We start from the raw sequence: 14585 nt of genomic DNA on the forward strand, positions 1-14585 counted from the left end.
TGTTTTTTGTTTAATTTCTAACCTAAAATGTTTTAATACTTTGGGCAGCAGACCAATTTGCTTTCTTTCTATGAATGAAACGATGAGGTGGTAAGTATGACTCCGTGTTCTTAGATTACCTACAAAGCTGAAATCCAGATGTGCTTAGCTTAGTTTGACATAAAGAAACTTGCTAATGCAAGAAAATCCATGTGTCTAGATGATTAAACATAATTGGAGCTCAAATGCTCGTCAGTGAGCCAATTATCAATTTTTTATCAATTTACTACACCAGTAAAAATCTCCTTCTGAACCACCTCCAACAGTGCGAGAGAACAGGGTAAATGGTCTTCAGCCAGGAGCCACCTCTCCCTGCTGGTTCACTCCCTACCGTTCATTTCCTGGACTAAGATCATTGTCCCACAACTTATCATTCCTCTGGAGCCAGAGCCAAAAGCTCCCCTGCTCTGCCTCCTACATAATACCTTGGATAGCTCTTCTCCTACTCTTGCCACCCATGACTCCAAGAGATTTCAGGAAATTCTATGTGGATCTTCCAATGAAACGTCTCTATCCATCTTCCAATGGGAAGATCAATGCTCTCCACTCTGCTTGTTAGCTTGCTGCCAGGAGCTCTTTTCTCTCAAAAGCTGCCTCTTACAGAAACTCAGCTGTACTACGGACCAGAGCATGATGTCTGGATGCAGTGATGTTATGTTGATCTCTCTGGGGAACTTCAACTGCCTGCCAAGGGCTGCTGTAATTTACCAATTACCTCCTAATGACAGAAGGGACCTCAAATGAATGGGACAGCTTGGCACTTTACTTCCCTGTCGGACAAACTTGATCAGCTGCTGGGATGTGATTGGCTGGCCATCTTTTCATCTGGTCTGACATTTGGTCTAACAAAGAGAAGGAGAGAGAACCTACCCAATATAGGTGTCTTTAGACTGTGGGAGAAAATCAAAGTACCCAGAAGAAACCCACATTGGCAAAAGGAGCACATGCAAACTCCATGAATTAAACTTCTCCAATTATACAGCTGAAAACAACGTACAGCGGGGCAAAAAAGTATTTAGTCAGCCACCGATTGTGCAAGTTCCCCCACTTAAAATGATGACAGAGGTCAGTAATTTGCACCAGAGGTACACTTCAACTGTGAGAGACAGAATGTGAAAAAAAAAATCCATGAATCCACATGGTAGGATTTGTAAAGAATTTATTCGTAAATCAGGGTGGAAAATAAGTATTTGGTCAATAACAAAAATACAACTCAATACTTTGTAACATAACCTTTGTTGGCAATAACAGAGGTCAAACGTTTACTATAGGTCTTTACCAGGTTTGCACACACAGTAGCTGCTATTTTGGCCCATTCCTCCATGCAGATCTTCTCGAGAGCAGTGATGTTTTGGGGCTGTCGCCGAGCATCACGGACTTTCAACTCCCGCCACAGATTTTCTATGGGGTTGAGGTCTGGAGACTGGCTAGGCCACTCCAGGACTTTCAAATGCTTCTTACGGAGCCACTCCTTTGTTGCCCGGGCGGTGTGTTTTGGATCATTGTCATGTTGGAAGACCCAGCCTCGTTTCATCTTCAAAGTTCTCACCAATGGAAGGAGGTTTTGGCTCAAAATCTCACGATACATGGCCCCATTCATTCTGTCCTTAACACGGATCAGTCGTCCTGTCCCCTTGGCAGAAAAACAGCCCCATAGCATGATGTTTCCACCCCCATGCTTCACAGTAGGTATAGTGTTCTTGGGATGCAACTCAGTATTCTTCTTCCTCCAAACACAACGAGTTGAGTTTATACCAAAAAGTTCTACTTTGGTTTCATCTGACCACATGACATTCTCCCAATCCTCTGCTGTATCATCCATGTGCTCTCTGGCAAACTTCAGACGGGCCTGGACATGCACTGGCTTCAGCAGCGGAACACGTCTGGCACTGCGGGATTTGATTCCCTGCCGTTGTAGTGTGTTACTGATGGTGACCTTTGTTACTTTGGTCCCAGCTCTCTGCAGGTCATTCACCAGGTCCCCCCGTGTGGTTCTGGGATCTTTGCTCACCGTTCTCATGATCATTTTGACCCCATGGGATGAGATCTTGCGTGGAGCCCCAGATGGAGGGAGATTATCAGTGGTCTTGTATGTCTTCCATTTTCTGATGATTGCTCCCACAGTTGATTTTTTCACACCAAGCTGCTTGCCTATTGTAGATTCACTCTTCCCAGTCTGGTGCAGGTCTACAATACTTTTCCTGGTGTCCTTCGAAAGCTCTTTGGTCTTGGCCATGGCGGAGTTTGGAGTCTGACTGTTTGAGGCTGTGGACAGGTGTCTTTTATACAGATGATGAGTTCAAACAGGTGCCATTCATACAGGTAACGAGTGGGGGACAGAAAAGCTTCTTACAGAAGACGTTACAGGTCTGTGAGAGCCAGAGATTTTCCATGTTTGAGGTGACCAAATACTTATTTTCCACCCTATTTTACGAATAAATTCTTTACAAATCCCACCATGTGAATTCATGGATTTTTTTTTCACATTCTGTCTCTCACAGTTGAAGTGTACCTCTGGTGCACATTACTGACCTCTGTCATCATTTTAAGTGGGGGAACTTGCACAATCGGTGGCTGACTAAATACTTTTTTGCCCCACTGTATAAAGTTCTGTTGTTGCATTTTAGTTTCTCTTATAGTGTTGCACGAGAACTATGTTTGGTGCCAGATTGTGAAAACACTTGGACAACTAAAGAAAGTGTGGGAAGACAATAAGCGTACTCCCCCCTTCGCTATCTATATCTGTCGAGTGTCAAGCACTGAACATCTGGTTTATGTCTGAGCAGCTGGGAAACTCCAGAGCTTTTTACTTCCCGTAACAAGGAGGACTTTATGTGCACTGATTGTTGTGGGGGGTTTTTTTTTTTTTGGTAGTTTAAAGTTTTTGGGCTCTGATTGGTCAAAGTAAGTCCAAATATCAAGCAGGTTTCCAAGAGAAATAACAGTGGGAGGTTTATGATTATTATTATTCCTGCTTTCAGGACCCTCAGAGTCACATTCAGCTCTGCCTGCAGTGCAGAGAGCATTTACTCCACTTACACTTAACGTTAACATTCAGCCAAACAGGTTAAGTACAGAATTACACTTGCTGAACAGGACATCACTGGTGAGTTTGATTTTTTTTCATGTTTTTAAAGAAATGCATTTTTTTTTTTTTTTAAAGGGAAAATACATTTTGCTGAAAGCTTGCAATTCACCAGTTCACACCTGGTTGCTTTGTTCTTTTATTTCTTTATAGTTTTCACTTACTTTAGTCTTATGTTATATTCATATAATGTGTCCACTGTGTGTTAAATATGATAAAGCATGCATTTTCCTACAAGAAAAAAGCTTCTCGCTTGCATTAAAAAGGAATTTTGTCCAATTGCAAAACACCACTTATGATATTTACCTGAATGAATAAAAGGAGATTGGGGACTTTCAATAATGAGCTGGGAATTACATCATCTTCAGTGGAGGTGAAACCACTTTGAGTTCCCATGATGGCTCCCTCCAGCAGCTTGGCCCTGCTGCTGCTCCTCAGCTGCCTATCAACCGGTCTGGGCTGTTTCTGCGACCGATACTCCTGGAGCTCCTGGTCTGCCTGCTCCAGCACCTGCAACCATGGCACACAGAACAGAGCGAGGTGAGACACACACAGAGCACAGACGGTGAAACCAATATAGACGCAAGCGATAGGTGAGAAAAGTGTATGATGCTGAGAAGAAACACAGGTGAGATGCAGCATAGATATCACAAACAGGTGGGACACTCTACAGAGTGCACATGTAATGCCTATTTAATCAAAACAGATAAAATGGCATGCAGAAGTGTCCTTTTTAGGATTTCTTTCAGAAGTTTTGCTTTTTCTTTTGTTTGCTGTTAAAGCCAAAGTAATTGTGCAACACTGTAAATCAAAAATGAATCCCTTTCCTCTCCCATTTTCAACTGCTGTAGAGAAATGCACATGATGCCAGCAGATGCTGCATGTAAAAGGATTTCATGCTTTTTTGACAGGCAGTTTCGGCATGATGAATATTTCTGGAAGAGCAGCTGCTTTCAGTTATGTCAGCAATACGACAGCAGAGCTTGCAACCAGCACGCCTGTCCAATCAACTGCCTGCTCACTGATTTTGGGCCGTGGTCCGACTGCTCGCCCTGTGCCAAGAAACAGGCAAGGAACTCGCAGTCACGGTGTAAAACAGTGACTCTCATCTTAACTCTACATTTTCTCCACACATTTCTAAACGGCCACATTATTGTCCTTGGATTAAATGGACAAAAAAAATGAACGACCAAAATAAGACGGTGTTTTTGAAAGCTCTGAAAAATACAAATAAAGGGTTTTATCTTTAAGAAAAAGCCTTTCATCTAAGAAAATATTAGGTCTACATAAGATTGAGTAACATAGATGAACATTTTTACCAAATAATAAACATAAAAAGAGTTGAATATATATAAAATAGATTTGATCAGCATTTGGGTCATACTGAGGGCTTTAGGTAACCAAATAGTTGGTTACTGGCTAAAGGGTGACTCCATATAATATCAAATATAATATTTATCCATCTGTTACTGTTACAGTATGTAGAGCTATCACTGCTGCTACATCACTGCTTGTAATAATCATGATCATTGTCATAAAAATATACCTCTATTTGTAATGGCATACTAAGGAGGAGTAATGCTATATAAATGATGAAATGAGCACTTGCCAATGCCTTACTAAGACCTTGATATTGTTTAATAGTGTGATATTTTTATAAAGTGCTGATTTGAGATTGGAGGAACAAATTAGTTTATAATGGAGGAAACTTAAAATCTAATATAATATAACCAGAATGATCACCGGCCTCATTCTCATGTCACTGGCACAGTTTCGGACCCGGTCTGTCGAGAGGCCGGCTCAGTTCGGTGGATCCGACTGCAGCCCCGAGCTGACAGAGGAGAGGCAATGCTATCCATCCACAGAGTGCAGGATAGAGTCTGTCAACTGCAGGGACAACTTCAAGTGTGATAACGGTTAGTGGTATATTAACATAAATGATATCTACATAATTGCTTCACAGTAAAAGAAATAGCTTCACATTCTTCCTGCAGGGCGCTGCATTAACTCGACACTGACGTGCAACAGACAGAACGACTGCGGGGATAACTCCGATGAGAGGGACTGTGGCGAGTTCACTGTTGTGTGTCCTGTAGAGAAGAGAGTGGCTCCAGGGTCTGACCTGGTGGGGAACGGGTAAGCTAAAGGTCAAAAGGTCACAGCTGAGATCCTGACTCATGTCAGTCCTCTTGCATTCCTCCCTCCTGTGTTCATATATTATGTTCCTCCTCCTCAGTGGTCCAGTCATATTTCTACTTGTAAACAGATAATCACCGTTTTGTTTTGTTTGAGGCTGATATCAAGCTTTGAAAGCAATTCAAATAGGAAAACAAAGCATCTGACGACTTGAAATTTTTGGTTTGTGCATAAATATAGAAGCATAATATTTTAAAAATATCACAGATAAAAAAATCCTTGAAAATTAAATGTTTAAATCTTCACGATAATAGTGAATATCATAAAAACATTTATAAACACAAAACTCTGACATAAAAATGCAGAAAATGCTTTCAGTACTTTTTATTACACTTTATTCCAGTTTATTTATTCAGAAATTTCAATATAAGCCAATAATGACATCGGCCTGTGGATGTACTTTTAGACTTTAAAATGGACTTTTTTCTTACAAGCGAATGAGATTTGACTTTCCCCCGATTTGTGTTCGTGAAGGTTTGATGTTCTCGCCCAGGAACCGAGGGGAGCAGTGCTGGACAACATGTTCATGGGAGGAACCTGCGTCATTGAGAGGCCTCCAAGCACATTACTCTACCACCGAGTTCCTTACAACTTTAAAACTTTGAAGATCAAGGTAGGTCTTGGTATTGGAGTCTTGCATTCATATGGAGCTGTTGTCACTTCCAGGTAAATAATCAGCAGTGACAGTCTTTACAAAGTCATTTTACTTGTGTCACTAAAGTGGTTGCAATAGAGTCAAATCCTACCCAACTGGCACATAATGCAAACCAGCAGCAGCCTGATCAAGCTAACACATGCACTGCCAGGTGCATCGAGCAGCCACCTTAAGACATTAACAGTATTTTCAATGTAATCTTTAAAAAGTGGAAAAGCTGAAGTGTTCCCAGCAACTTCCACACTTGTTAGCACCTAAGGAAGCTCACATTGAGTTGTACACAACACTGCTTGACATACGTTTATATAAACTGCTTGTGCAGCACAATGTCATGATGTGACGAACGACCATTGAGCAGCAAGGCTACAATCACTGCAGCAGACACACGAGTTAATGGAGCCTGTTCTTTTATTTTTATTGATCAAAGCTTGACTTTACTAAGCTTAACCCGGCAGTTCTGTGGAGCATTAGTGATGTATACCAGCAGCCCTGTCTAGGTAATTGGTAGCCCTTTATAACGTGCTGCTGATGAGCCACACTTTTCTCAAAACCTTCAGGGGTTTTTCCACATTCCAAAAAGGCAGATAAGCCACACAACCATTTGTGCACATTTATAATTAAAGCTTTCAAACAAAAGTATCCATAATAAGTACATTTGTGTTAAAACCGAATAACCCTAGAAATCCCAAATGAAACCCCCAAGCGACTCTCCAACCAAACTTCCCACTTGAGCTCTACCAGAACCTTTAAATAGTGTTCAAACCCCCGGGGACACATTTGCTCAAACACATTGTAGAAGGCAAAAGAGAGAACAGGCGCGTGATCGCTACACCACAAATCCACTTACACTAAGATCTATATTCATAATAATTGCGCAAATGCATTACCCACACTTTTCTAAACTACATAATAATCAACTACATTTGTGACAAGTACTGTCTCTTTAACTTACAGTATCTGTCCACCGTACGCCAAGTAGCCACTCGAGTGCAGAATCACACAAATCATTAAAATGTTCAATAAATATATTTATAAGTATATATTTAAGATCTCTAATGTGTACGTATGTTTCTTGATGTGCGAATGGTTTCCTAAAGTGCAGAGTGCTAACTAAAATGCAAATTTCCCCGAAAAGGCATCTGCTAATCTCTAAAATAAAAATCTAAATTATTCTAGACAAATAACGAAACGCCTCTTTATTACATGTGGACATTAGAAATGATGTACAGTATTTTTTATTGGTACTTATTAAAAAGCACTTTTTGTTTAAACACTGTGTGAAACATTCAATCAAACCACTGCTGTGCTCAGCCCAACAAAATGTGTTTTAAATGGAAAGGATGGTGCATTGAACGCCCTGCTATGTTACCCAAGAGTTGAACCGGTGCACCGCCTGTTTTATATGGCAGGGTTTGAAAAGTCCCAGGTAACAGATGTAGTTGTGGTTGTTTAGGTTGGAGAGCCAGAGGACTTCAACACTGAGCCTCAGCCGCTGCACGCCGAGTCCATTGATTTGAAGACCTCCCAAACGACGCCTGGCAGCAGCACGCAATCTCAAGGCTTGTTTTTCTTCCCGATCTTTTTCTTCAGTGCATCGTCTAAGTCGCACTCCGATTCTAAAAGTGAAGCTTTTGAAGCTTCAAAGAAGAAGGTGAGTCCAGAAAACTGTGGGATGCACTCACAAGTTTGACATGATGTAGTTTTGAGAAACCCAGATTCACATTATGCTTTCCCTCATTTTCTAATCATAGATGTAATGTTAGAAGGAGAAAGAAAAGAAAAGGAAAGAAAAGAAAAGACACGATGTTTACATTGTATAAAAAATGACCGCATTAGTAGGATCTGAAACACAGTCCCCACAAAGATAAATAGGTCAACATGTGTGCAGGAACACATATTTCTTTTTTATCTGTATTTTTCCCCTTATGATCTTCTTATTTATTTCTTGGATGTTCTTCTGTAGGACTCCAAGTTTATCAGAGTGAACCAAGTCCTTCCTGTGTCAACATTCAAGATTCGGGACCCGGGGGACCTCGTCCTGTCACAGCCCTTCTTACAGTTCCTCCACGCCCTTCCTCTCGACTACAACTACGCACTCTACAGGGAAATCTTTCAGCGCTTCGGGACACACTACTACAGCTCAGGGACATTGGGAGGCCACTATGATCTGCTGTACCAGTACAGCAGAGAGGAGCTCAAGAGTTCAGGTACAACAGCACAGCCTGGTGGAAAAAATGGAAAATGCAGCACTGGGCACATACAGTAAACTGAAAAATTAATTAAACACTAAAAACTGGAAAGAAAAAAAATGAAGGAAACACTCAAATACCACAGTACAACACAAAGTCAGTTAAGCTTCAGGGATATCAGATCTGTCCAATTAGAAAGCATAAAGCACTGTGAGGGCATTTCACCGGCTTCAGTGCAAATGAAATTAACAGCAAGTGCACTAGAGGAGCAACAATGAGACATGACATGTCACACAGCCAGAGTTTGACACAATGACTTCCACGTGGTTATTTGTGAATTTTTCTGACCAGTCTGTCAGAAACATCCTTCGGTGGCTCCTGTGCTCACAGCCCAGCACCGTGCCTCTTGACTGGCATTTGCCAGAGAACACCACAAATATTTTCGAGCAAGTCTAATTTTTTTTTGTACATCTGGTTAAACGAGGCTGAGTAACCATTCCTCCAGTTTTACCTCGCTTTCATCCTGACCTTTTTCTTTATATTCTCAACATATAGGGGAATGGGAGAAATACGCTTTGACCTGTTCACTCCTCAGAAACAACACGTTGTTGTCTACAACATAAAACACACAACAGCTTGTTTTGATTTCCTGCATTTCTGCATTTCTTGCTCTTTTTCTCTCTGTAGGTGTAACTGAGGAGAGCGCGATAGACTGCCTGGGCCGAGAGACCACCTGGACTATCATCCTCTACACAGAACACAGGCGTGAAAACCGATGCTCTAACAACCGGATGACTCAGAAATATGAAGGTAACAATAATACTATATTTCTGCCTCACTGCCTCAATAGAGAGCATTGATTTAGTTTCTACCGTGTTATCTTCTTCACTCTTTCCCTGCACATTTCTTTTGTCCAGGCTCATATGTTCAGGCATCGGAGAGGTCTTTCTCCATGGTGAAAGGAGGTCGAGCTAGAGAGGCAGCAGCTCTGGCCTGGGAGAGGCAGGGCGCCACTCCGGATAAAATATCCTTCAAGAACTGGGCAAAGTCTGTCCTCGAAAACCCTGCTGTCGTCGATTACAAGGTTAACTGTAGTATTCTTTCCTCAAGCATCACAGAAATAACCATCTACAAAAAATCTTGCACTTACATCTGAGTCGGCGTGTCCAGCTGCTTCCTCTCATAGATCTGGTTCATGGAATTCCTTGCGCTTCCACAAAGAGGAGGCACCTGAGGAAGGCCCTGCAGCAGTACATGCAGGAGTTTGATCCCTGCAAGTGCGCTCCCTGTCCCAACAACGCCAGGCCTGTTCTGTCCGGCACAGAGTGCAAGTGCGTTTGCCAGACTGGCACCTATGGAGCCAACTGTGAAATACGGGCTCCTGATTACACTTCAGGTATATCTGGTGCTCACCAGGTCTAGTTATAAAAACACTGTTGCTGTGTGATGTGGAAATACTTTGAATTTAAAGTGTCCTTAGTGAAATAGCATTGATATAACAGTGGGTTATTTCACAGTGTTCATTAAAGTGAAAGCCTGGGGGAAGGAACTGCCTCTGTGGCGGCTGGTCTTGATAAACAGTGCTCTGTAGCGTTTGCCTAAAGGCAGCAGTTTAAACAATTTGGGAAGATCTGCAGACTTGATTGTCCGTTGCAGTCTGGCTCTGTCCTGATGTATGGCGAAATGAAGCTTGTAGGCTAAAGCGCTTCGAGAGGTCAGTGAGACTAGAAAAGCACTGTTTGACCGGCAGTCCAACATGAAAAGATCCTGATCAGTGACGGAGCTGAAAATGAGGATTTTTTGTTGTTTCTGGTTTTTATTTGTAGACCGAGTTCTGCTAGTCAGTCACATTTTTTTTATTTGATTAAATCTAGAATATCTATTCTAATATGCCCCTCATTTTCTTAGGATCAACTTCTTATTTTGAACTTTGAATAATACTTCAGGAACTGCTAGCGAGTCTCAAAACCTTGAAGCAAACACAGTTAAGATGAAACACAGATTCTAATCAGGTTTTACTAACATTCACACTGGAAACATTATCTGCTTTGCTACATCCACAGAGGCGGTGGATGGTTTGTGGAGCTGCTGGGGGTCGTGGAGCAGCTGTGGAGCCTCCATGAAGAGACATCGGACGAGGCGGTGCAATAACCCCGCCCCTCTCAAAGGAGGACAGCCCTGCAGTGGCCCAGACAGACAGGAGGAGGCCTGTCACATCTCCATCTTCACAAAGTACTGTTTTTATTTTATATTTCAGTATAAGGAAAAGTTCTGTCAACCTTATATCTTCGCTGCTTTTACCCTGACACATGGACATAAGGATACACTGCTGCTCCTGTACAACAGCTGATTGTTTATTTTGACTATTCAGAATTACTGGACGATCTGATTTGTGTCTCTCGTTCAGACAGGAGACCTGTGACAATGATGACGACTTCACGATAGGCTGGAGGGACGAGCTGCCACCTGGTGTGCAGGGATGTCTGCGGCCAAAGAGCCCTGAGAACAGCTTCCTCCGCGTAAAACCAGACACACAAGCTGAAATGCGTCAGATTATGACATGTGCTTTATATAGACGCTCATATCTGCATTACATTATTTTGTGACAGAAAGCGAAGCAGTATTATACCTTTGGTGAGGACGAGGAGTTTGAGTGTGTCACTGGGTTTGATCTCGACGGTTTTCAGTACATCAACTGCCTTCCTGATGGAAGCTGGAGTCAAATAAGTGGGAGATGCATCAGTAAGTCTGTTTTCCCATTAAACCAGTCCACAGTTATCTTAGTGGTTTGCTACAATAGTCCTTAACGCACAAAAAAATGACAAACTGCTTAAGGATTGTGTGTGTGAATGTGTGTGTGAATGGATGTGTAAAGCGCTTTGGGGTAATTAGGGACTAGTACAGCGCTATACAAATACAGGCCATTTATCATTTACCAAAGATTAGCTGCGCCTGACGTCTATGTGATCCTGTAACCTTTAGGGAAGATTTGCCTTCCCCCTGACATCCCTGATGACACAAGTCTGTCTCCCAGCAAAGACGAGTACAGAGTGGGTGAAGTGGTGCGTTTGAACTGCAATGAGGCGGGACTGCAGCCGCTGCCGCGAGGTTTCTACAAGTGTGGTGACAGTCTCACCTGGGAGCCCCCAATACCTGCTGAACTGCGCTGCACTAATGGTACACTACACTGCTGGAGAAAACGGGGACCCTACTGGTCAAATTCTGATTTCTGACCTGCACTTTTCATTCATGTGTATTATTCATTAGATAAACCTCTGATTGGTTGGAGATACTCACCGGTCAGTGAGAGCAGGTGGTGATGGTTTTAATGAATAAAATGACATACACAGTTCTGAAGCTTTAGCTATTTGACAAGATTTCATTAAAAAACAAAACAAGTTCCAGTAAGCGGCCTTTAAAAGTAAAAAATCGTATCTGATTTGAAGTTTGGCAGAGGTTCCATTCAAGATCAGCTGCTCAGTTTTGTGCACCCACAGTGAAAAACCTCTTTTGCAGTTTTTACATTTTCCAAAGCCACCCAGTCAGATAGATTGGAAACTTTGGCAGGACATTCCCAAATGGTCAGAAGATTGAGCCAAAAACTGATTTTCGGTATTTGTCAAAATCTGATTGTCAAACATATCTCTCATGAATTATATCAAGACATTTTGAGCCAGAAAGAACATGCCAAACACAAGGTAGAAGTTGTAATGAGTTTTTGGCAAAGTGAATTTTATTTAGCTATCCTTTATTTATCGATGTATGGAGGCTCGTTGAAAACATTGAAGGAATTCCAGGCAATTATCTACAAACCGCCGCAGCGCTGGTGGACATCTGGTCGTTTCCCAGAGGAGAACCGTGAACAACAAATTGGCTAAATTTAAAGATTTTGGATTTTTGTGGACCTGTTCTCAAAACTTTTTATCTCAGATTTCAAATGAGAACCACATGTGTAAATGAGCAGTTTTGTTAAAAATTTGGCATATTTACATCAAAATTTTTACACCTTGATCTTTTTTGTTTTTACTTCTGAGTAGTTTAATCTGCTATAAATGATCATATCCATTAACCTGCTGACATAGTTTCTGTGGACAATACTTAGTTTATGCTGTTTCTGTATGTGCTGTGTGTAGAGGAACCATTTGTTCCTGATGTTCAGTGTGGTCCAGGACAGGTACTGCGAAACTCTCGCTGTGTCTGTGTCCCACGGGAGAGCTGCCTGTAAGTATTTACGAATGAACTGGTCACATTTGAATGGATTTTTCCATATAATGTATGCACTTTTACTTTTACAACAATCCTCTTTGAATGTTTGAAATGTGATTGACAGCCCTGTGTGTGTGTGTGTGTGTGTGTGTGTGTGTGTGTGTGTGTGTGTGTGTGTAGTTCACAGCCGGAGAATCTCTGCATCCTGAACATAGACCTCGGCGTCACAGTGTCAATGTCGCTCTGCTCCTTCCAAGCTGGTCGTTGCCACGGTGACCCGCTGTTCTTCGTCAGCAAAGCTGCGTGCGACGCGGGCACTTTGGACAAATTGGAGTGGGCCATGTTTAGGGCCAACATGTCCTCTAAGAGCTCTGTTCAGGAGCCTTGTGAACTTGACACTTGCTATGAGTGGGAGATCTGCTCTGGTGAGTTTCACCTCACAAAACCTTTAGCCTAACAGTATGAAGCACAAATAACTGACCTAATGTTAACTCACGTCTGTCCCGCAGTGTTTAAGAAATGTGAGTGCAGAGCTGCTCGGGAGTGCCCCAGAGTGAAACAGCACACGTTCTGCATAAAGCTGACCCGGCTCCAGAGGACTCGCAGCATGGACCTTTGCTCTATGGCCGCGCTTAAATGCTCAAAGTACGAGTTTGAAATTCTCAATGAAGGCCAATGTGAGTCGTGATGACGCTTTTAAAGCTTTTCTGCTGCATTATACTCAGCAGCACCTAACACTGAATGTTGTGTTTAAAACTGCATTCAGCACATATAGTTTTAGACCTCGTTGAGCACCACAAACATCAATTTAAAGACATAATAAACAACAACATGGTGTGAACTTTGACATAAAAAATGATTTTCAAAAAAGAAAGAAATATCACACAGTTACAACTTTTATATCTGGTAAAAGTAAAAAATGAAACTCCATTTCCAGGAAATGTTTATGAGGTTAAGAGGTGCTTTTAAGACTTGCATCATCATAACTTCCTGGTTGAAAAATATCTGCTTCTTCAGTTTACACATTGAGTGAACATGCCTGTGAGCACAAAATTTGGGGGAAAGTTAACAACCTCTCCCAAAGGGGAGCAATAGACTAGGCTGAATTGCAGGTTAGAGTGAAAAACCACGGCGAGCTTCGCTGAGCTCACCTTTACTTTGTTCTGAGTCGCTGTAATGGCCTCTGAGTTGCATGCCTCTCATTAGCCTATGAATATCAATAGCCTCACTTTAGTGATACTCTATAATGAATGAAGCAGTTTAAAAAAATCTGACTTATGTGTGAAGGAGGAAGAAAGCAGCAGCAGTCTGTCAGTCAAATCTAATTCCAGGTATTTTTATCCTTGCTAAATGTGCTTCACGTGCAAAAATAAAAACATAAAATTGTAACTTTGTTTTCATTTTCTCCTGCACTACTTTCTCATCCCTTGCCTTTTTTACACTGCAAATTAATGTGACTATATCAAATGGCAGCAACTCCGTGCACTTTGGCAGTTTGACATGCTGAGGTATCAGAATAACTCTCAAAATCAGTAAAGATGCCGAATTAAGTGACATGCAAGGATTTATAGAGAATAATAAAAAAATAGAAAATAGTTAAATAAATTTAAAAAATGACTTGATGATGTCAGAGATCAGAGGAGAATGGCCAGACTATTTTGAACTGAGCGGTAGTAACAATAACTCAAATAACTGTTCACTGCAACGAATGTATGCACAAGACGATGTCTGCATGCACAACATGTCCAGCCTTGAATGAGCAGCAGAAGACCACACCAGGTACCACTCCTGTCAGGTAAGAACAGGAAACTGAGGCTACAGTTCCACCAAAATTAGACAATAAAAGAAAAAACACAGCCTGATCTTATGAGTCTTGATTTCTGCTGAGACATTTGGATGGCTGGGTCAGAATTATGTGTAATGGCTCCACCAACAGCAAAAATAAGTCCTTAGATTGTATGATACAGTAACAAAAACGTTTTATTAACTTTCCGTATGTAACTAAAACAAGCAATTAGATTAAAACATTTGTGTGTACAGTGGGGCAAAAAAGTATTTAGTCAGCCACCGATTGTGCAAGTTCCCCCACTTAAAATGATGACAGAGGTCAGTAATTTGCACCAGAGGTACACTTCAACTGTGAGAGACAGAATGTGAAAAAAAAAATCCATGAATCCACATGGTAGGATTTGTAAAGAATTTATTCGTAAATTAG

General features: G+C 41.6%; 1 protein-coding gene across 1 annotated transcript; it reads left to right on the forward strand.

The window, feature by feature from the left end:
* Positions 1 to 2991: 2991 nt before the first annotated feature.
* On the forward strand, positions 2992 to 13814 carry c6.2 (complement component 6, duplicate 2). Its single transcript, XM_085463154.1, has 18 exons — positions 2992 to 3145; positions 3493 to 3664; positions 4036 to 4192; positions 4896 to 5040; positions 5119 to 5260; positions 5795 to 5933; positions 7429 to 7626; positions 7939 to 8182; positions 8852 to 8974; positions 9082 to 9248; positions 9335 to 9560; positions 10228 to 10396; positions 10572 to 10683; positions 10774 to 10906; positions 11147 to 11341; positions 12298 to 12385; positions 12551 to 12795; positions 12880 to 13814. The coding sequence occupies exons 2-18, from the start codon at positions 3519 to 3521 to the stop codon at positions 13056 to 13058; spliced, it is 2808 nt and encodes a 935-aa protein (XP_085319280.1). The 5' UTR covers positions 2992 to 3145; positions 3493 to 3518; the 3' UTR covers positions 13059 to 13814.
* Positions 13815 to 14585: the final 771 nt, after the last annotated feature.

The sequence above is a fragment of the Copadichromis virginalis genome, linkage group LG7, assembly GCF_057382275.1.
Source record: "Copadichromis virginalis isolate Kocher_CV1m ecotype Utaka linkage group LG7, C_Virginalis_male_GT1.1, whole genome shotgun sequence".
NCBI lineage: Eukaryota > Metazoa > Chordata > Actinopteri > Cichliformes > Cichlidae > Copadichromis > Copadichromis virginalis.